This window comes from Vipera berus (genome assembly GCF_964194415.1).
Source record: "Vipera berus genome assembly, chromosome: 1".
NCBI lineage: Eukaryota > Metazoa > Chordata > Lepidosauria > Squamata > Viperidae > Vipera > Vipera berus.
This window is the reverse complement of record NC_138202.1, coordinates 355053075-355073654: the sequence shown is the minus strand read 5'-3', so window position 1 is coordinate 355073654 and position 20580 is coordinate 355053075. Positions and strand designations below refer to the sequence as shown.

At 45.5% G+C, this 20580-nt stretch overlaps 1 protein-coding gene across 1 annotated transcript in view; it reads right to left on the bottom strand.

The window, feature by feature from the left end:
* CLTC (clathrin heavy chain) overlaps positions 1-20580 on the bottom strand; it is a 126357-nt gene that overhangs the window by 65127 nt on the left and 40650 nt on the right. Inside the window, exons 3-7 of the mRNA XM_081346560.1 lie at positions 17179-17447; positions 15578-15739; positions 13285-13398; positions 10450-10623; positions 7931-8128 (exon numbers count right to left, since the gene is read on the bottom strand). Coding sequence (XP_081202686.1) covers positions 7931-8128; positions 10450-10623; positions 13285-13398; positions 15578-15739; positions 17179-17447 — 917 coding nt within the window. The remainder of the gene's footprint in view (positions 1-7930; positions 8129-10449; positions 10624-13284; positions 13399-15577; positions 15740-17178; positions 17448-20580) is intronic.

Genomic DNA, 20580 nt, shown 5'->3' with positions numbered 1-20580 from the left:
CCAAAAACTTGAGTTCCCCTCCCCTAAGCACATAGTATCAAACCACAATTCCCTCCTCCAATTAACAGTCATAAATCACATTCTCCAATTAGTTTGAAATGCGGGCTTCCCCTCCAGTTCTCCAGCCCTGCCAATTCCTTATCATCTCTTATTTCAATAACCTTGGTTCTCACACTAGGTTCAGTATTGTTATGTCTAGCTAAACTCTCATGCACATTCCTCCCCCCAGCATCATCTAACTCTAACTCTAAGAGTAAAACGTAAGAAAAAAATGGTTGCATCTCCATCTGTTGTCAAAGCAAAAATATCTGACGTTGGCAGCATTGACACTATTCATTGCAAATCAGTCAAGAAGAACCATATAAGTCAGGGCTTTTCAACCAGTGGTACGAGTACCACCTGCGGTACATTGGCACCTGGCAGGTGGTACGCAACCATCCTAGAAAAGTGGTAGCGGGGGAGGGGAATGAGCTGAAGCGGTGGCAACACTGCACAAGCCTGAGCGAGAGATGGCTGGAATTGCAGGGCTGTCAGAGCTCAGCGGAAGCGCCAGGATCAGCACTTCTTCGGGGAGTGCTGGAGCTCGGCACTGATCCTGGTGCTTCTGCTGAGCCCAGAAGAAGCACCGATCAGCTGGAATGTTGCAGCATACCCAGGGTCTTGTGATTTACATTCAGATGTTTGGCAACGGATTCATATTTATGACGGTCGCAGTGTCCCAGGGTCATGTGAAGTGACCAAAACCTGCTGCAACCACCCAGCAGATGGGGGGGAATAAAAACCAAACACCCCCCACCCCACCCCACCCCCGCTGGCAATCCTCAACAGAAATGCTCACAACAGTAAAAACCTCAGACAGGAGGAAGAACACCGCTGGGCAGGCAGGCAGGCGTCTTGCTCAGCTGTGGCTTGGGGGGCACTTTTTTCAGCGAACTGTTGTGTCGAGGACTACCTGTACTTCATCACTTTTTTCCTTTTTCCTTTTTTTTTTTTGGTCATCACGTTTTTGACACCTTGCTAGGCAACTGGTGGTACTCGGATGTTGCCATATCCTAAAAGTGGTACAATGGGTGAAAAGTTTGAAAAGCCCTGGTGTATAAGTTATTAAATAAACTATCGGCAGAACCTTTAAATCAGGGTGTCTTAAGCTTGACGACTTGGACTTCAACCCCCAGAATTCCTTAGGCAGCCATTTTAACCACTGTGCCACCCGGGCTCAGGGCTGAAGTCACCAAGACTGACTAAGACTGCTTTAGACCACTATTTTCTACTTTTGGCACCTTCCACACGTTTGGGGTTTAACTCCCACAATTTCCTAGCCAGTCTGGCCATTGCTCAGAATTCTGAGCTGGCTGAGTGACTTTGGGCCAATCACCAGGAGACCATGAGTTCTAGTCCTGCCTTAGGCATGAAAGCCAGCTGGGTGACTTGGGACCAGTCCCTCACAGGGGTGGTTGTTGTGAGGAAAATAGGAGCAGGAAGGTTATCGTGGATATATTCGCTACCTTGAGTTATTTGTACAAATAAAAGGCACAATACAAATAAAGACGTGTACATAAAAATCTTGCAGCTACTCAGCATCATTATTTATTTTATTTATTTTATTTTATTTTTATTACATTTATATCCCGCCCTTCTCCGAAGACTCAGGGCGGCTTACAAGCCTATCGCTCTGATCAAGTAACAGAAAAATGAGATGAGAGAAAATGGCAACCCAAATGCTGAGGAGATAAAGGCAGAGTAAGTTTGTGTTGCAGGATGTAGTATGAGTGATATTAAAGAAACTCCTGGCGTGTTGTCCCACTAGCACTTGATTTACTGAGCAAGACGCCTGCCTGCCTGCCTGCCCGGCGGTGTTCTTCCTCCTGTCTGAGGTTTTTTACTGTTGTGAGCATTTCTGTTGAGGATTGGCAGTGGGGGTGGGGTGGGGGGGTGTTTGGTTTTTATTCCCCCCATCTGCTGGGTGGTTGCAGCAAAATGGAAAAGGCCAGCGTATAGCAGAATTTAATATGTGGCTAAAGGAGTGGTGTAAAGGAGAAGGCTTTGGTTATATTAGTCACAATGTCTGTAGCTGGTCCAATGAAAAAAATGTACAAAAGAGATGGTCTGCATCCATCCAAGAAAGGGACTGAGTTACTTGGCAATAAAATCACAGCTTTTCTGGAGGAACATTTAAACTAAACAATGGGGGACAGTGAGTTAATTGATACAGAACATCACCGTCCCCGGCAATCTAAGAAAATAGGGGAAGCCAGGCACCACACATGTTATGCAGCAAGTAAACACAGGGTCAGTCATAAAGGACTCAAATGTCTATACAGTAATGCACAGAGTATGAACAGTAAGCAGGGTGAACTAGAAATTCAGGTAAATGAGGGCGGATATGATATTGTTGCCATTACGAAAACATGGTGGGACGAAACCTACAAATGGAACACACAGCTAGAGGGATTTAAACTATTTAAAAGAAACAGACTAAACAAAAGAGGAGGTGGAGTTGCTCTATATATAAGAAATAACTTTATCTCTACAGAAATAGAGCACAACAATGACGAAAACTGTAAACTTGAATGCATTTGGGTCAATATAAAAGGGGGGGGGGAAATGACATTGCCATAGGTGTATACTATAGGCCGCCCAACCAAGCAGAGGAAATAGATGAACTTTTTGCTAGTCAGCTAACTAAGGTATGTAAGAAGCACATCACAATAGTAATGGGGGACTTTAATTACCCTGATATCAACTGGGAGACAAACTCTGCACCAAGTGGAAGATCAGATTCCTGACAAACCTAGCAGACAACTTTCTCTCCCAAAAAGTAGAGAAGGGAACTAGGGGATTAGCCATATTGGATTTAATTCTCACAAAAGGAGATGAAATGATAGAAAATGTCGAAGGCACAGGAACCTTGGGGGGAAGTGATTATGCAATATTGGAATTCAACATTCTGGAGGCACAAGCAATAGAACACAGCCATACTAGAATCTTGGACTTTAAAAGAGCTAATTTCAATAGAGAGACCATGGGAAGAATTCCATGGATGAGAATCCTAAAGGGGAAAACAACTCAAGAAGCTTGGGAAATTTTGAAAAGTGAGATAATAAAGGCCCAGTCTAGTACAATGCCAACAAAGAAGAAAAATAACAGCTCTCAAAAGAAACCAGCATGGCTGCATAAAGCACTCTCTGATAAATTGAAAGATAAAAAGGACAAGTATAAGAATTGGAAAGAGGGGCACATAACTAAGTCAGAATATCAGCAAACAGCCCGTGCCTGCAAAGATGAAGTGAGGAAAGCTAAGGCTCAAAATGAACTAAGGCTTGCGACCAAAGTCAAAAACAACAAAAAATGCTTCTTTCAACATATAAAAAACAAGAAAAAAGTTAAGGAAATGATTGGTCCATTAGTGGGGGAAAGTGGCAAGAAGGTGACAAGCAACAGGGAGAAAGCAGAACTATTTAACTTGTTTTTTGCATCTGTCTTTACACAAAGGGAAAAAACAGTCCAACCTACCAAAACCAGTGCCATAAAAAACAGAATAGAAATGCAAGTTAAGATAGGCAAAAAATGGTAAGTGAACACCTGTCCAGCCTAGACGGGTTCAAATCACCAGGACCAGATGGATTACACCCCAAAGTTCTCAAGGAACTGGCAGGCGTGATCTCAGAACCACTGAACTATATTTTTCATAGATCCTGGAGCACTGGGGAACTACCAGAGGACTGGAAGAGAGCTGATGTAGTTCCCATCTTCAAAAAAGGGGAAAAAATAGATCCTGGAAACTACAGACCTATCAGCCTGACCTCAATACCTGGGAAGATTCTGGAAAAGATAATCAAACAACAAATCAGCGAACACCTAGATACAAACAAAGTCATCACTAAAAGTCAACATGGGTTTGTCAAAAACAGATCATGCCAGACAAATCTTATCACATTCTTTGACCAAGTGACAAAATTAGTGGACCAGAGGAATGCTGTAGATATAATTTACTTGGACTTCAGTAAGGCATTTGATAAAGTAGATCACAACCTACTACTTGATAAGATAGAAAAATGTGGGTTAGATAGCATCACCACCAGATGGATTCGTAGCTGGCTGACAGGCTGTACTCAGCGTGTGGTCCTCAATGGAACTGCATCTACATGGAAGGAAGTGTGTAGTGGGGTGCCCCAGGGCTCTGTTCTGGGCCCAGTGTTCTTCAATATCTTCGTTAACGATTTGGATGAGGGGATAGATGGGGAACTCATCAAATTTGCAGACGACACCAAGCTGGCAGGAATAGCCAATACTCCAGAAGATAGGCTTAAAATACAGGGGGATCTGGACAGACTCGAACACTGGGCGCTATCTAACAAAATGAAATTCAATGGTGAAAATAGTAAGGTTCTACATTTAGGTAGGAAAAATCAAATGCACAGGTATAGTATAGGTGGTACCTTGCTCAATAGTAGTAACTGTGAGAGGGATCTGAGTCTTAGTAGACAATCACTTCAATATGAGCCAGCAGTGTGCTGCAGCTGTCAAAAAAGCCAACACAGTGCTAGGCTGCATTAACAGAGGGATAGAATCAAGATCAAGTGAAGTACTAATACCACTTTGTAAAGTGCTTTGGTAAGGCCACACCTGGAATACTGCATCCAGTTTTGGTCACCACGATGTAAAAAAGATGTCGAGACTCTAGAAAGGGTACAGAGAAGAGCAACAAAGATGATTGGGGGACTGGAGGCTAAAACATATAGGGAACGGTTCCTGGAATTGGATATGTGTAGTTTAACGAAGAGTAGAGTGAGGGGTGACATGATAGCAGTGTTCCAATATCTCAGGGGCTGCCAAAGAAGAGGGAGTCAAGCTATTCTCCAAAGCACCTGAAAGCAGGACAAGAAGCAACGGATGGATACTAGTCAAGGAGAGAAGCAACCTAGAACTAAGGAGAAACCTCCTGACAGAACAATTAACCAGTGGAACAACCTGCCTCCAGAAGCGGTGAATGCTCCAACACTGGAGTTTTTTAAGAAGAGACTGGACAGCCATTTGCCTGAAATGGTATAGGGTTTCCTGCCTGAGCAGGGGGTTGGACTAGATGACCTCCAAGGTCCCTTCCAACTTATTATTATTATTACTTACAATGACGAAGCCTTTTGTTGTGTGGGGATTTTCTGGAAAGTCTTCCAAAGTGTACGAGGCACAGCAGCATGTAAGGGTCCAAGCTCTTAGAAATTTTAATACACTGATTTGATTGAGGTAACTTGCAGGCTTATTATATCTGATGATTAGGTTAGTGTTTGCGTTTATTAAGTATTCCTTTCTATTCCCCCCTCCACTCTTTTTTAATTTATTCGGAGAAGTGTTCACATTTTTACCTGCCCCTGTGAATCTTCCAAGGAAATTGCAGACAGTTCTGTGACTACAGTAAAGTTGGTCAGTTGTTCAAATGTAGAATATGAGCACACACAGAAATATTGAGCTGCTAAAGATCACAGCCGGTGCCTAGTTTCTAACAACAGCCCAGAGGAAATGCCGGAAAGGGAGAGAATCGGAGACAGGAAGTACACAGGAATTATGGGATGGTTTCAAATGCCCACAATTCAGCTTTGCTCAGCTACAAGAAGTGTAAGAAAAAACAACAACACAGATTTGAAGGAAGTATCAGGTGGCATAAATACAGCTTTTCTGGAAGATTTTCAAGCATAGAAGAATGTTTAGGGAATGTAGGTGTTGGACCTGAAGGAACCAGGTTAATGGGCAAAGAACCAGGTTAAATGGTCAGCAAGGAAAATAACATGGGATATCTGGCTTTGCCAATTGGCCTGGAGTCCCAATTTTGGAGGGAGGGGTGTTTTCCATGCTGGAAGTAGTGGACTAGAACGAAGATCCCACCCACACTCCATTGTGTTCTGGTTCTTAATTCTTCTAATTTCTGATAACTTTAATATATAAATGTTTTGCATTTTTGCTTTAATAATTTGTTCAGATGTCCAGAGCCATCCGGCAGGCAAATTGGCAGCATATAAAATTTATATACCGGTAGTCCTCAACTTTCAACCATATGTTTAGCAACTGTTCCGGGTGACAACGGCATTGAAAACAGCGACTTACCACCACCGCCGCAGCATCTGCAGGGTTGTGTGATCAAAATTTGGGCTCTTGGCAACCACGATCTATTTAGAAGAGTCCCAGGGTCATGTGATCGTTATTTGTGACCTTCCCAACTGGCTTCCGATAAGCAAAGTCAATGGAGGAGCCGGCTCACTTAACGGCTGTGTCAAGGTTGCACCAGCAAAGCAAGCTTGAAGCTTGACAGGGTGTGTGATCCGCTTAACTTGTTTTCAAACGAAAGGAGGCAGCCCCCAGAGATTATTAATCGCCTTAGCTCAAAGCAGGAGGACTGGCTCCCATTCTCACCCTGATGAACTATAATTTATCCTGGAAGAGAACCAAGGTTGGTCTCCGATTGCCAGGGGCATTCTTGCTTCCGCATGAGAACTACCATAGCAATAGCACTTAAGACTGATGTACACGGTGCTCTACAGCCCTCTCTAAGCGGTTTACAGAGTCAGCATATTTGCCCCCCCCCCGACAATCTGGGTCCTCATTTTAACGACCTCAGAAGGATGGAAGGCTGAGTCGACCTTGAGCCAGTCAAGATCGAACTGCCGGCAGTTGGCAGAGTTAGCCTGCAATGCTGCATTCTAACCACTGGGCCAGCACAGCTGAAAAGTCTTCAGTCAAACTATAGGCAGGAGCCCCCCCCCAGTCTAGTTTCAGAATAAACATGTATGTATGTATGTATGTATGCATGTATGTGACTTGCTTCCCCCCTTTTTTTCTAAAGTCCACCAGCCAGTGAGTGGAGAGTGCCTTTAGATTTTGAACCACTGCAAAAAGGTACTCTCCACTAAAAGGACCAATGGAGATTTTAACTGTCATTCCCCACCCAGAGTTATTACCCTGAGGTCAGATGGGTGGCCAGTAAATTTTATAAATAAATTATACATAAAATAAATTCCAAGCCACATACAATAGGCAATTGCCAGCCAATGGCCAAGGAAGGCTCAGGTCACACATCAAGGTTTGCAAGTGACAACCCCATAAGGACTAACAATGCTCCCTAATTCAGGTAAGTCCTCAACTTACAACTATTTATCAACCGTTCGATGGTACAGCAGCACTGGAAAAAGTGACTTGCAACCAGTCTTACGACCATGTCCCAGAATCCCCCAGCTCTCACAGTCCTCTGATTGCCATTTGCAACCTTCCCAGCCAGCTTCCAACAAGCAAAAGTCAATAAGGGAAGCCGGATTTGCTTAATGCACGATTTGCTTAACAACTCCCATGAATCGCTTATCAACCGTGGGAAAAAGGGCTGTAAAGTCAGGTGCAATGCACCAAACCAGATGTCCCCAACCTGTGGGTCGCAGGCCAGTACCGGTCTGTGGTCTGTTGGCCACAGGACTGGGTAGCGAGGGTGCGTGCATGTGCATGCACCCTCCTCACTTGCGCTAGTGCTGCTGTGCAGGCACTAGCAGGTGTTTGGCATGCGTGGGGGCACTAGCGCCGCCGCCAGCATCACGCGGGCACTAGCAGCCTGTTTGCGCATGTGCCAGCATCACCAATGCCAAGGGTGCACACGAGTGCTAGCCAGTTTTGTGCGTGTGCGTGCACACACATGCACGCCTGCCTTTCCCTGCTCCTCCATTTCCCTCTGGGCTGCCAATCCGGAAAGTTTGGAGAGCTGTGCATTAAACAACCAACTTGCTTACCAATGGAAATTCTGAGCCCCAGCTGTGGTCAAGAGTCAAGGGCTACTTGTACGTCAGGGCCAAAGGAACAAACTCGAAGAAACAGGCAGGATATGAACTGAGGATTCAGACCTGACGGGAGGATAAAGCAGAAGACAAAGCACGGATCACGTGGACATTTTCCATACCTTCGGGGCGTTTGCCGCTACTTTGGCTGCTTCCGAGTAGCTCCCTTGGGCAAAAAGGGTGTTGAACTTTCGGGCGAAGAGCTCTTCGGCACCAGCAAGATTGTTACGGACAGCCATTCGTAGGGCCAGGTCGGGATTCTGCAGCACGTTGGTGATGTACGGGATAATGTTCTCTTCCTCCACACACACGGAAAGCACCTGAAATGCAGGGAGAGAGAAGGAATGTGGTTCATCATTAGGATCTCCTGCATTCTTTTTGTAAAAATAATAATAATAATAATTTTATTAAGCCTATCCAGCTATAAAATACAAAAGAAAGTGAAAGTGGTGGGGAGATGGGGGAGAACAAAGGGGAGGGAGAGAGAACTGGAGGATAAAGGGCTAAAAAGAAAAGGACAAGAGGGGCTCCTGGCTCGTTTTAGCGCCTCATAAGTTTCATTGCAGCGTCAACTTTTTACTAACCGAGCAGTAGCGCTTAGACTTATATACCGCTTCTCGGTGCTTTACAGCCCACTCTGAGTGGTTGACGGAGTCAGCATGTGGCCCCCAACAATTTGGGTCCTCAGAAAGATGGAAAGCTGGATCAACCTTGAACCGGTCAGGATTGAAACTGCTGGCTGTGGGCAGAGTTTGCCTGCAATGCTGTATTCTAACCACTGCACCACCAGGGCGTAAGTATAAAAATGTACTGGCCATTTTTTAACAACAGATCCTGAAGTGGAAACTCAAATACTTTGGCCACCTAATGAGAAGGAAGGACTCACTGGAGAAGAGCTTAAGGTTGGGAAAGGTTGAGGGCAATAGAAGAAGGGGACAACAGAGAATGAGGTGGCTGGATGGAGTCACTGAAGCAGTAGGCGTGAGCCTAAATGGACTCCAGAAGATGGTAGAGGACAGGAAGGCCTGGAGGAACGTTGTCCATGGGGTCGCGATGGGTCGGACACGACTTCGCAACTAACAACAACAAATAGTAGCTTACTAACAGATTATCATGATCAGGGGAGTGACGATAGCTCTTATTAAAGTGTTGTTTAATCTTAATGGATTTCCAGCACTAACAGCATGCTCTGTTCAACATCAGAGCAGTTTTTTAAGATCATTAATCTTGCTCCCTTCACTAACCTACCCAGACATAGACCCAAAATAATATCATATTCAAGTGACTTAATTTTTCTTCTTGCAAATCCTAGCTGAAAACTGCGCCTTCTCAAGCAGTTGGAGTCACCAGATGCACTCCAGATCTGGGTGGACTATAAACTCCGTGACTGAAAGCCATTGTAGTTCCACACATCTGGGGAACATCTGGTTGGGGGGGAACTGCCTCGGCGCAAGCATGAAGGCTGCTCACAGGCTCTGCAAACTTCTATCGCCTCTTAAGAATGTGTACTTTCTCCCTTATCACGTGTTCGGCGACCAAAGAGCATGTTTGCCCTGAAATGCAGTTAAGGATTATGGCGAGGCCGTCCCTGGCATCAGAGTGTGTGCGACTATGAAGCAGTAACCGATTAACAAAGAGAAAAGTGCACGCATGGATTGTCTTGCGTGCTTTTCAGGAGACAAAGAGGGCAAGAGGCAGCTTCTGGATCAAAGAGCTGTGAAGCTTCAGGGTATGCCTTCTCCTTAACCCAAAGCACTCCAATTTTTCATTTTCACTTATTTATTTATTTTGCAGGAGAAGAAAACCTCAGAACCAGCAACGGACCAATTTGGCAGCTCCAATTCCGGGCTGGAAAGCGGCCTTCTACAGGTTGACGACAGGCCAGAACTGAAAGCCAGTTATCAGCGGGATCAAGAAAGATCTTTCAAGGTCGACGCCGTTAAACATTGCCAAGAGAGACTTGGGCAGCTTTTTCCACAGGTTGTGAACTTTGACCTGCTGCTATTCAAACACAAACCTTTTTGACTTATTTTGTGGAACGGGCAACACAGCAAGGTTTGGTGGTGGACTTACAATCCAAATTACTACCTGAAGTTTTAGCAGTCAGCTAAGTGTTCGAGAAAAATAGTAACATTTTCAAGTGTGTGTGTGTGTGTGTGTGTGTGTGTGTGTCACTTGACTAACCACCATTCGTTTAGTGGCCGTCCGGAGTTGCGAAGGCACTGAAAAAAAAATTGACTTCTGGCCGTTTTTCACACTTACGACCGTTATTGCAGCATCGCCAGGGTCATGCGATCAAAATTTGAACCCTCGGCAACTGGCTCGTAGTTAGGAGGGGTAGAGTCCTGGGGTCATGTGGCCACCTTTTGCGACCTTCTGGCAAGCAAAGTCAAAGGGGGAAGCCGGATTCACTTAACAACCGTGGGACTAACTTAACGACTGCTTTTGATTCGCTTAACTGTGGCCAGAAAGGTCACAAAATGGGGCAAAGTGTCTTGCTTAGGAATGCAAATTTTGGGCTCAATTGTCGTAAGTCGAGGATTACCTGTACAGATGAGGTCATGTACCCACCTGGCCTCAATCCATTGACACGCAACTACCTCCTATGGCGCTGCCCCCCCCAAAATTAAAGCCTGATTACCTGTCCTTTCCTGTTGACCCCAATGATTCCAGCCGTGGCTTCATGTGGCGCAGTGACAAAGATGGTTTCCCCGCTGATTCTGTTCATGTAGATGCAGGTGCCCGTTTCCAGGTCGTACAGGTGGATGTAACCGTATTTGGTGATCAGGAAGACCACATCGTGCTTCTCGCTAATCTGCAAACGGAAAGAGGAGACAACGAATGGCTGTTATCCCAGGGAACGTGCTGTTGCCACCCAAGGCAGTTCACTGTATGTGATATAAGCCAAACAAGTTAGTGCGGTCTTCTGAATCAAGCTTCAGATCCTAGTCATAGCAACAGGTAGCCCACGTTAAAACTAATCTTATTCATCCATCCCCTGGTTTCAAAAAATGTTAGTAGACTTTACGTGAGCCCTGTAAGGTAAAAGGCTCATAAGAGTCTGTATGGGGTGATGGTTAAGGCATCAGGCTAGAAATTGGGAGTGTGTGAATTCTAGTCCTGCCTTAAACATAAAAGTTGGCATCAGGCTAGAAATTGGGAGTGTGTGAATTCTAGTCCCGCCTTAAATGTAAACAGTCGGCTGGGTGACTTTGAGCCAACCACCAGGAGACTCTTGAATTCTAGTCAGAGGTATCTCACATAGTTCTAGCTACCTTACATGAAAGCCGGCTGGGTGACTTTGGACAAATCGCCAGGAGACTGTGAGTTCTAGTCCCACTTTAGGCATCAAAGCCAGCTGGCTGACCTTGGGCCAGCTCTTTCTCTCAGCCCCAGGAAGGTGGCAATGTCAAACCACGTCTAAAAGTAAACTTGCCAAGAAAACTGCAGGAACTGCCAAGAATCAGACTCAACTGAAGGGAAGGGGGGGAATTAAGGTGGACCAGACTCTGTGCAGACCGAGAGCTGCTTTTATTAATACAGTTATTGTAAAAAAAAATATCTTGCAAGTCTGAATGTATTTCCTTTCCTCCCTCTTTTAATCTTCAGGTGAATTTGAGGGAAGATGCTTTCGTAAACCACTTCCTTGGCCTGGGTTCAACCTTCATTTATCTCATCCTTGCCTGGTAACGGATCTTCCCTGCGTCCTTTGAGCCCGCCCCCCCCACAAACAAGACGTTTAGGATACTCAACTCTGCTCTTATGAAACCGCAAGGCGTGCCAGAGTCCTGGCTGATCAAAAACACAGTATGTTCATATAGATTGTTTGAACTGTCCAACTGCCAAGTTGCAAAGCTACCCAGATGAAAGATCAAGAGGCCCACTGCATGCCTACAGAAGCCCCCCCAAACAGCTGAACTTTGCTATGTAAAAAAAGCAGCTACGACGATAAATGCAAGGTTGAGAGCTGGGCAGTCCTGAGGTTTGCTAATTCGTTTGGGGCCTTGACACGATTCCTTTAAGCCCATGGTGGCGAACCTGTTAGGCATATGGTGATAGCCTACATAGTTGGGTTGAAAATATATAAACCATGATGTTGTGACTTTAAGATGTTAATTGGCCAATGGGTGTGTAAGTGTTCTCATGGCCATAAGTGGGAGCTAGGAACGTAGCTTCTTTCTCTCTGAATTCACTGCTCTCTACTATTACTGTTTTTGCTCTGTTTTACTGTACTGTTGGTTTACTACTGTGATAAACCTGTACAACTGCGTATTGACCTCTGGACCGGTAAGAAGACTTTGTATTTTGGATTACTCCTTGGACTGTTGCTATTGTGTATGACCTTGACTGTTTATTTTTGACCGTGCATTTTTGTTCTTACACCACCTCAAACTAAAATACTTTTTGCTTTTACAACTCAGTGTACTCTTGTGGTTACTGTGTGACTCTTACTGCTCTCAGTACCCTTCCTTGTCTGTGCAACTCTTTGGTAGCACAAGGAGACCTCTGCACAACAATACCTAACAGAACCTATGGCACGTGTGCCACAGGTGGCACCCAGAGCCCTCTCTGTGGGCACGTGCGCCATCGCCTCAGTTCTAGGCCTTCAGCTGGGTTTTATAAAACCTTTTCACTTTAGGAATCCGCTGCCTTGTGCCAAAAAGAAAAAAGTTCCATCAATCAAACTTCTTGCGTGAAAAAAAAAGATCTCGCAACGTTGGAATTGATTGAACTTTTTAATCCTACCCAGTCTGCCATTACCACCGCAGACATGCCCACCCAATGGGCCACACCCATCTGATTGGCCACACCCATCCAATGGGCCACGCCCACCCAGCACCCAACGATACATAAGCGGGTTTTGGGTTGCAGTTTGGGCACTCGGTCTCTAATAGGTTCGCCATCACTGCTTTAAGCCCTTCTATTATTTAGTTAGCCATCTGTGTCCCACTTCAAGGCAGCAAACGCACCATCCTCCTCCTGTTTTCTCCGCAACAACCACCCTGCGAGGTGGGTTGAGCTGAAAGTGAGTGCCTGGCCCAAAGTCACCCAGCTGGCTGCCATGGCTAAGGAAGGACTAGAACTCCCTTCTCCTGACAATTGGCCCCAAGTCAACCAGCTAGTTTCTCAAGCCTAAGGTGGGTCTAGAATTCATGGTAATTGACTGAAGGTCTCTCAGCTGGCTGTCATGGCTAAGGCAGGACTTGATCTCAGTCTCCTGCTTTCTAGCCTGGTGCCTTAACCACTAGACTAGAGACGTCGAGCCTTGACAACTTTTAAGGCTTGTGGACTTCAACTCCCAGAATTCCCCAGCCTGGCTGGGGAATTCTGGGAGTTGAAGTCCACTAGTCTTAAAGCTACGAAAGCTAGACACCCCTGCATTAGACCAAATTGGATTGCATGGCCAGACAGCCTGCCTATTCCAAAGCTTTCCAGGAGGAACCTGGGAAGGCCGTTCCGGGATAATACACCATACCTGCATTGCTACTGGGAAGTCATTCTGGGCTTCCGGTGGAAAGAAGACATCTACGGCTTTCTTAGGGAATGGCTGGTTTCCGGTGGGAGGTGCCCCAACCTCAATAATGTGCAGCTGTGCAGAAAGAAATCAGACCAAAGGCCATGTTTGGAAAGGAATCTGTGCTTGCCAATACTTTGTTTTATCAAACAAGAAGAGACGAATGTCCCATGGCTGAAAATATAGACTAGACTCGTGGTGGCGAACCTATGGCACGGGTGCCACAGGTGGCACGCAGAGCCCTCTCTGTGGGCACGCGTGTCATCGCCCCAGTCCTAGGCCTTCAGCTGGGTTTTATAAATCCTTTTCACTTTAGGCCTCTGCTGCCATATACCCCCCCAAAAAAGGTTCAATTAATCAACTTCTCGCGGGAAAAAAAAGTTCTCGCAAAGTTGGAATTGATTGATTGAACTTTTTAGTCCCACCCAGTCTGCAGCTACCACTGCAGCCACGCCCACCCACTTGGCCACGCCCACCCAATTGGCCACACCCTCCCAAAGGGCCACGCCCACCCGGCACCCGATGATACACAAGTGGGTTTTGGGTTGCAGTTTGGGCACTCGGTCTCTAAAAGGTTCACCATCACTGGATTAGACTGCTTGTTTAAGATCAGCCGTGAAGAAGCGATAGCGCGACCAGGTTGAGCTGCCATCTCCTGTGGAAGGGGACTTGCTCTTTCAGACAACCACTGTTCTCTGGGAAAGACTTATCCAAAGGTGTTTCCCAAAAGGCAACTGGACTTCTTTCTTAGCTTTTTTTTCCCCCTTGAAAACGTTTCGCTTCTCCTCCGAGAAGCTTCTTTAGTTCTGAGGATGGCCCCAATTAAACATCCTCTTCTCACTCCAAAGTACTGGTAGTCCTCAACTTAGGACCACAACTGAGCCAAAATTTCGGTTGCTAAGCAAGACGTTTGTTAAGTGAGATTGGCCCCCTTTGACAAGCTTTCTTGCTGGAGGGGAATCCCTGCAGTTGTTAAGTTACGCCACAACAGTTGTCAAGTGAATCTGGCTCCCCCCCCCCCCGTTGACGCTGCTTGTCAGAAGGTCGCAAAAGGGGATCACAGGACCCCGTGGGACACAGCGACTGTCGAAAGCATGAGTCAGTTGCTAAGGATCTGAATGTTGATTGTGCGACTGTTGGGGTGCTGCAGTGGCCATAAGTGTGAAAACCAGTCATAAGTCACTTTTTTTAAGTGCCGTTGTAACTTTGAACGGTCACTAAATGAACTGTTGTACGTCAAGGACAACCTGTATGCGACACTCTAATCATCAAGACTCTGGACAGCATACAATAACAGAGCAAAGGATGCTAAGACCTATATGTCTTCTGTTAATCAGGATGGGATGTCCCTTACTCGCAACTGGCACTAAGCTGCCTGCTGAAATGGAAAGGGGGATTCCAGAAGTTGTGAATGGTCCAACACTGCAAGTTTTTAAGAAGAGATTGGGCAACTGTTTTTTCTGGAATGGTATAGGGTTGGACTAGAAGACCTCCAAGGTCCCTTCCAACTTCTATTCTATTCTGTTCTATTCTATTCTATTCTTCTTCCTAATTCTATTCTGTTCTGTTCTATTTTTCTTAATTCTGTTCTGTTCTGTTCCGTTCCATTCTTCTTCTTACTCCTGTTTCTATTCTATTCTGTTCTGTTCTGTTATTCTATTCCATTCCATTCCATTCCAATTTCATTCTACTCTACTCCACTCCATTCCTATTAATTCAATTTCTATTATTTCTATTTCTAATAACTCTAATTCTATTATTTTTCCTGCTGTTCAGAACTACGTGCCCCAAAGCTTAAATCTGAACAGTAGTCCTCAACTTATAACCATTCATTTAGTGACCATTAGAAACTACAACAGAACTGGAAAAAGTGGCTTACAAGAGTTGCCGCATCCCCACAGCCACGTAGTAGTCAAACTTCAGGTGCCTGGCAATCAACATTTATTTACAATTATTGTAGCATCCCGGGGTCATGTGATCGCCTTCCCAGCTGGCTACCGACCAGCAAAATCAATTGGGGGGGAGAGCTAGATTTGCTTAAGGACCTCACAGTCCACTTAAAAACTGCAGGGATTTGTTTAACAACTATGGCCAAAAATTAGCTGCGACTCACTTAACAACCGGCTTGCTTAGAAAGGGGTGTTCTGGCCCCAAATGCTGTTGCAAGTTGAGGACTACCTGTATAAAAACATCACCGAAGGCTGAAGTCTCCTCCTCGGTGATGGATGAATGGAGATCGGATCCACAGACTCACCTTGCCTCCGGCCTGCCCCCGCACTGCGAAGCAGAATAGGGTGGACTCCTCCGTGTTGCCTTCCATCTTGAACTGGGCAAAACTGGCAGCGTGGCCTTCGATGGGCTGTGACACTTTCCTGTCCACAGAATAAAGTTGCATGGCTCCAACTACACGGTTTTGCTTTAAGAAGGGAAGGAAAGGGGTCGTGAGAACACCAAACCTAAATATAGTGTTAAGCTAGCGGTACACTTTACAACCGGGGGGTGGGTGGGTGGGGGGGGGTGTATGTGTGTTTCCAAACATGGCCGCTTGAAGACTTCTGGACATCAACTCCCAGAATTCCTCAGCCAGTAGGGCAACACACAGGTTTACAAAACCAGAGGCCGAAACCTGGGTTTTTAAGAATGGGGGTTTACATTAAGGAACATTTTTTTACAATGAAAATCAGAAATGTCTCTCTTTCATTAGCCTCAATCAAATTCTGCTTGCAAGATGTGTTTCTTTGTGTAGCTGACAAAATTTCAACGGTGAAATTGAAAGCAGGGTTCCTTCTGTTACAAGAGATTAGCTGTTGAGGCTTTGCCAACGCTTTGCCAAGAGATCAAGGTTGCACAGGCAGCAGGAAAAAAATGAGTCACGGATACAAAGGTTTCAATTTTGCTACAACAAACCTTTCTAAGAGGAGATTTTTGGCTATTTTCTCACCAAATGTATGTGGCAAAGTAACTATCTTCTCCCACATCTTATATAGCAAAGATCCCAGCTCTTACCGAGGCAATGCTCATTCCCACTAAGCCAAGGGGTAGGCAACCTTGTGGGACGCGGTGGCTCAGTGGGTTAGGACACTGAGCTTGTCAATCAGAAGGTCGGCAGTTTGGCGGGTCGAATCCCGAGTGCCGCGTAACAGAGTGAGCGCCTGTTACTCGTCCCAGCTTCTGCCAACCTAGCAGTTCGAAAGCATGTAAAAATGCAAGTAGAAAAATAGGGACCACTACGGTGGGAAGGTAACAGCGTTCCGTGCGCCTTTGGCGTCTAGTCATAGTGGCCACATGACCACGGAGACGTCCTCGGACAAGCGCTGACTCTTTGGCTTTGAAACAGAGATGAGCACCGGCCCCTAGAGTTGGAAACGACTAGCACGCATTTTACCTTTACCTTAGGCAACCTTGGCTCTTTTATGACTCGTGGACTTCAAGTCAGGAATTCTGGGAGTTGAAGTCCATGAGTCATAAAAGAGCCAAGGTTGCCTACTCCTGCACTCGGCTATAAAATAGGTAAAGGGGTCCCTGAGGATTTTACTCAGCTAGTCGTTGCTGGCTTTAGGAAGTGTGTGTGCTCCTCTCCGTTTCAAGGCCACTGAGCTAGCGCTGTCCGAAAACATTTCCTCAGTCACCTGGCCAGAATGAGGTCACAGAGCGCTGCTACCTTCCCACCGTGGTGCCTATTTATCTACTCACATTTGCACACTTTTGAACTGCTGGGTTGGGAGGAGCTGGGCCAGGCGAATGGAGCTCACCCTGTCACGTGGCGCTCGGGACTCAAACCTTGGCTGCTGACTTTCCAGCTGACCAGGGTGTCTCAACCTCTGAACCACCCGCGTCACCTTATAATATTATTACCTGTGCAGAAATTCCAGTCAGAAGCAGCCATTTCTGCTTTGCATCCGTACGGTAATTGATAATCTGACAACCCGCCAGACTGGAATGACGATCAAACATTTTGACAGGCTGAGACTCTCCTTCCATGCTCCAGTGGTACACAGCGTTGTCGGTGACCAGCGCGACGGTGTTGAGAGAAATCCACTTCCAAAAGGTGACATCATCCGTCATGGTGTGAGCCTTCATTTTGCTCTTCATCTCAATGTTAAAAATCTGAAGGGTCTTCCCGGCTAAAGATAGGAGCGTGGATTAATTGAACCAAGTTGCTTGTGACGACGGTCCACCACTTAAAAAGCCTACCAATAGTTTAAGCCTGTGAAGATTATCTGACGTCCAAATTCCAGCCCAGGGAAAAGGATCATGCACGGTATTTGACAGTAAAAAAATGGCCATCCTCTCAAAAGGCCATTTCTGTCCTACGTGAGTCCTAAGAGAGCCAAGGACTGAACTGATCGTGGCATCAAAGCCAGTGACAGCACAACTACTTTCTCTCATGATGCTCAACGTTCATGCAAGGTTACTCATCCTTAACCCAAGCAACTCATTTCACGTCTTGCTTGAGAAGATAAAGTACATCAAGACATACAACATCGGTGCAACACACACGTTAATATACGTAATCTAGAAGAAATATGGGGACCACCTAAGGTTAACTGCCATGTCCTATTCTGGTGGGCACTTTTTTAGATAGTTTAGCTGCCCTTTATGCATACTGTGGGCTAAGCATACAGCAAACACGGAGGTTAGAAAGGTGAGAGGGTACAATTACAACTAGGAGAAATGGGGTGCACGCAGGTCACCAAGCGGAATAAGGAAGAGAATTAAGGAACAGTGAATGTTCAATATGGACCGTGTTGCTACTTTCAAAGTGGGGTCCTTGGTGATCTCTCAGCTTAACTGCTTTTTTGCAGACGTTTCGTTACCCAACTAGGTAACATCATCAGTGCTAGAAGAGAGTGGCATTTGCTCTCTGTTTACATACCAGTGGCTTGCTCTGTCAGTGTTAGTGAGAACATTCCTGGCAGTTTTATTTATTTATTTATTTATTTTATTAAATTTATATACCGCCCTATTCCCGTAGGACTCAGAGCGGTTTACAGGGAAAATTAAAAGCATAACATACAAAAATTAAAATCAGTTAAAACAATTAATTCAAGTCCCCGAAATTTAAAACTAAAACCCAATTAAAAATTAAAACCCCTCAGTCTGGGCCAGACAGCTCGAAGAGCCAAGTTTTCAGGTCCTGGCAAAATGAACGAAGGTCGGGGGCAGTCCTAAGTTCCGTGGGAAGTTGGTTCCATAGGGCTGGCGCGCCCACAGAGAACGCTCTTCCCCTGGGAATAACCCGCCGGCATTCCTTAACCGGCGGTACCCTGAGAAGGCCTAACAACAGCCTAGTCAAGGAATCAGTATGAACAACCCCACTAATACTGACAGGACAAGCCATTTGTATATAAAATGGAAGCAAGCCCCAGTCCTTCCCAGCACCAATGATATTACCTAGTTGGGTAACGAGATGTGCCAAGAAGCCCTCTGTTCAACCCTGAGCTACAATCTCTTCTGTTGGTGCTTTCAAAGTCCTTGCTATATGGTGTTAATATGCTTTAGTTGAGACCCACAGACCAGGAAAATGTGAGTCTGAATTCCTGTATGGGCGTTCAGTTCAGGGAATGCCCTTCAGCGTAATCCAATCTAACCTCTCTAATCTGCCAGACAGGATCGCTCCAAGAATAAAATGAGAACTGGGACCCTTGGGTCCTCCTCTTTAGATCTTTGAGGAAATGTCGGACACAGGAAGGAGAATATACAAATAAGCAGGACCCCGTGAAATTACCCCCTTGCATGTCAATCTCTATAAAGCAGTGTGTGTAGGGGGAGAACTATGGCCCCTTTATGACTGCTGGACTCCCAGGATTCCTGAGCCAGCCACACTGAGGAGAAAGGGAGAAGTTTCCATGCTGAGCCACGCTGGCTCAGGAATTCTGGGAGTTGAAGTCCACGACTCATAAAAGAGCCAAGGTTGCCTACCCCTGGCCTAAGTGCCATTGCTATTGCAGGCAAACTCTACTGCAGAGTTTGGTCTAGTGCAGGGGTAGGCAACCCTGGCTCTTTTACGACTCGTGGACTTCAACTCCCAGAATTCCTGAGCCAGCCACGCTGAGGAGAAAGGGTGAGGTTTCCATGCTGAGCCACGCTGGCTCAGGAATTCTGGGAGTTGAAGTCCGCGAGTCATAAAAGAGTCATAGTTCCCCAACCCCGCTGTAAAGTATTGGCGATGTTGTTTGAAGGACCAACACAGGGAAGAGAACATACTTCTACACAAAGATATTACATTTGTGGAGGAGAGGAGCAAGGGAAGACGCGGGAGGCTAGAAGCAAACATATCGGAACAAGGGGAGAACAGGTTAAAAAGCTTTTTTTTTTTGAGGGGAAGGGGAAACACTTAAGAGAGTCAGCTACAGATACTTCCAAGGACACTACCAGCCCCACAAAACTGCGCCACTTTCAATCCAAAGGAACACAAAGCACTGAAACTAGGCAGGGAAAGACTTTCAAAGCTACGAAGCTACTAAATTTGAGGGTTAAAGACTCACACGTGCCCGTCAAAGAGTTACAAGATTCCGTATTCAGATGTTGTCCTTTAAATAGAAGATTAAGCTGATCTATTGTTTGTTTGGTTTTGGTTTTGTTTTTTTTAAAAAAAAACCTACACGATCATGGGATTTCAGAAGGGTAGTTTTACAAAGGGGGGAAGCGCTACGTGAAGTGTCTTGAATGAATTGGGGGGGGGAGAGGGGGATATAAATCAATGTTTATATACTGCTCAAAAAAATAAAGGGAACACAAGATAAGCCATCCTACTATTAAATACAGTACATTGTGTTGTTTAAGTGTTCCCTTTATTTTTTTTTGAGCAGTATATATACATAAATCAATAGGCTCATTGGGGGTTTTTTTTCCCCTCTTTGAAAGCCTGAAAGGCTTCATTTCAGACCCCCGCCCCACATTATATACAGAATACACAAAAAGCAATATACAGCCAGATATGATATTGTAAGTCTCTGTCCCGTTTATAAAAAGTGTGATGCACACCCAAGCAGAAATGCTTGTAGGTTGTAGTCTTTCCCCTCCGATTGTTAAAAGAGTGCTGAAAAACCAAAATTCACATGACAGAAGAGACTAGAGATTCTTATTAGGGATGTATAGAACTGACTTAATTCAGGAGAGGTTCCGGAATATCCCAGAACATCCCGTTCTGTATCACTGAGGGGGTTTTTTTGTTTTTGTTGTTTTTTTTTTGCACATCTGTAGTCCTTAATAATTCAGCCATGCTAACTTCTGAGCCTTTAATCTGCTAAACCT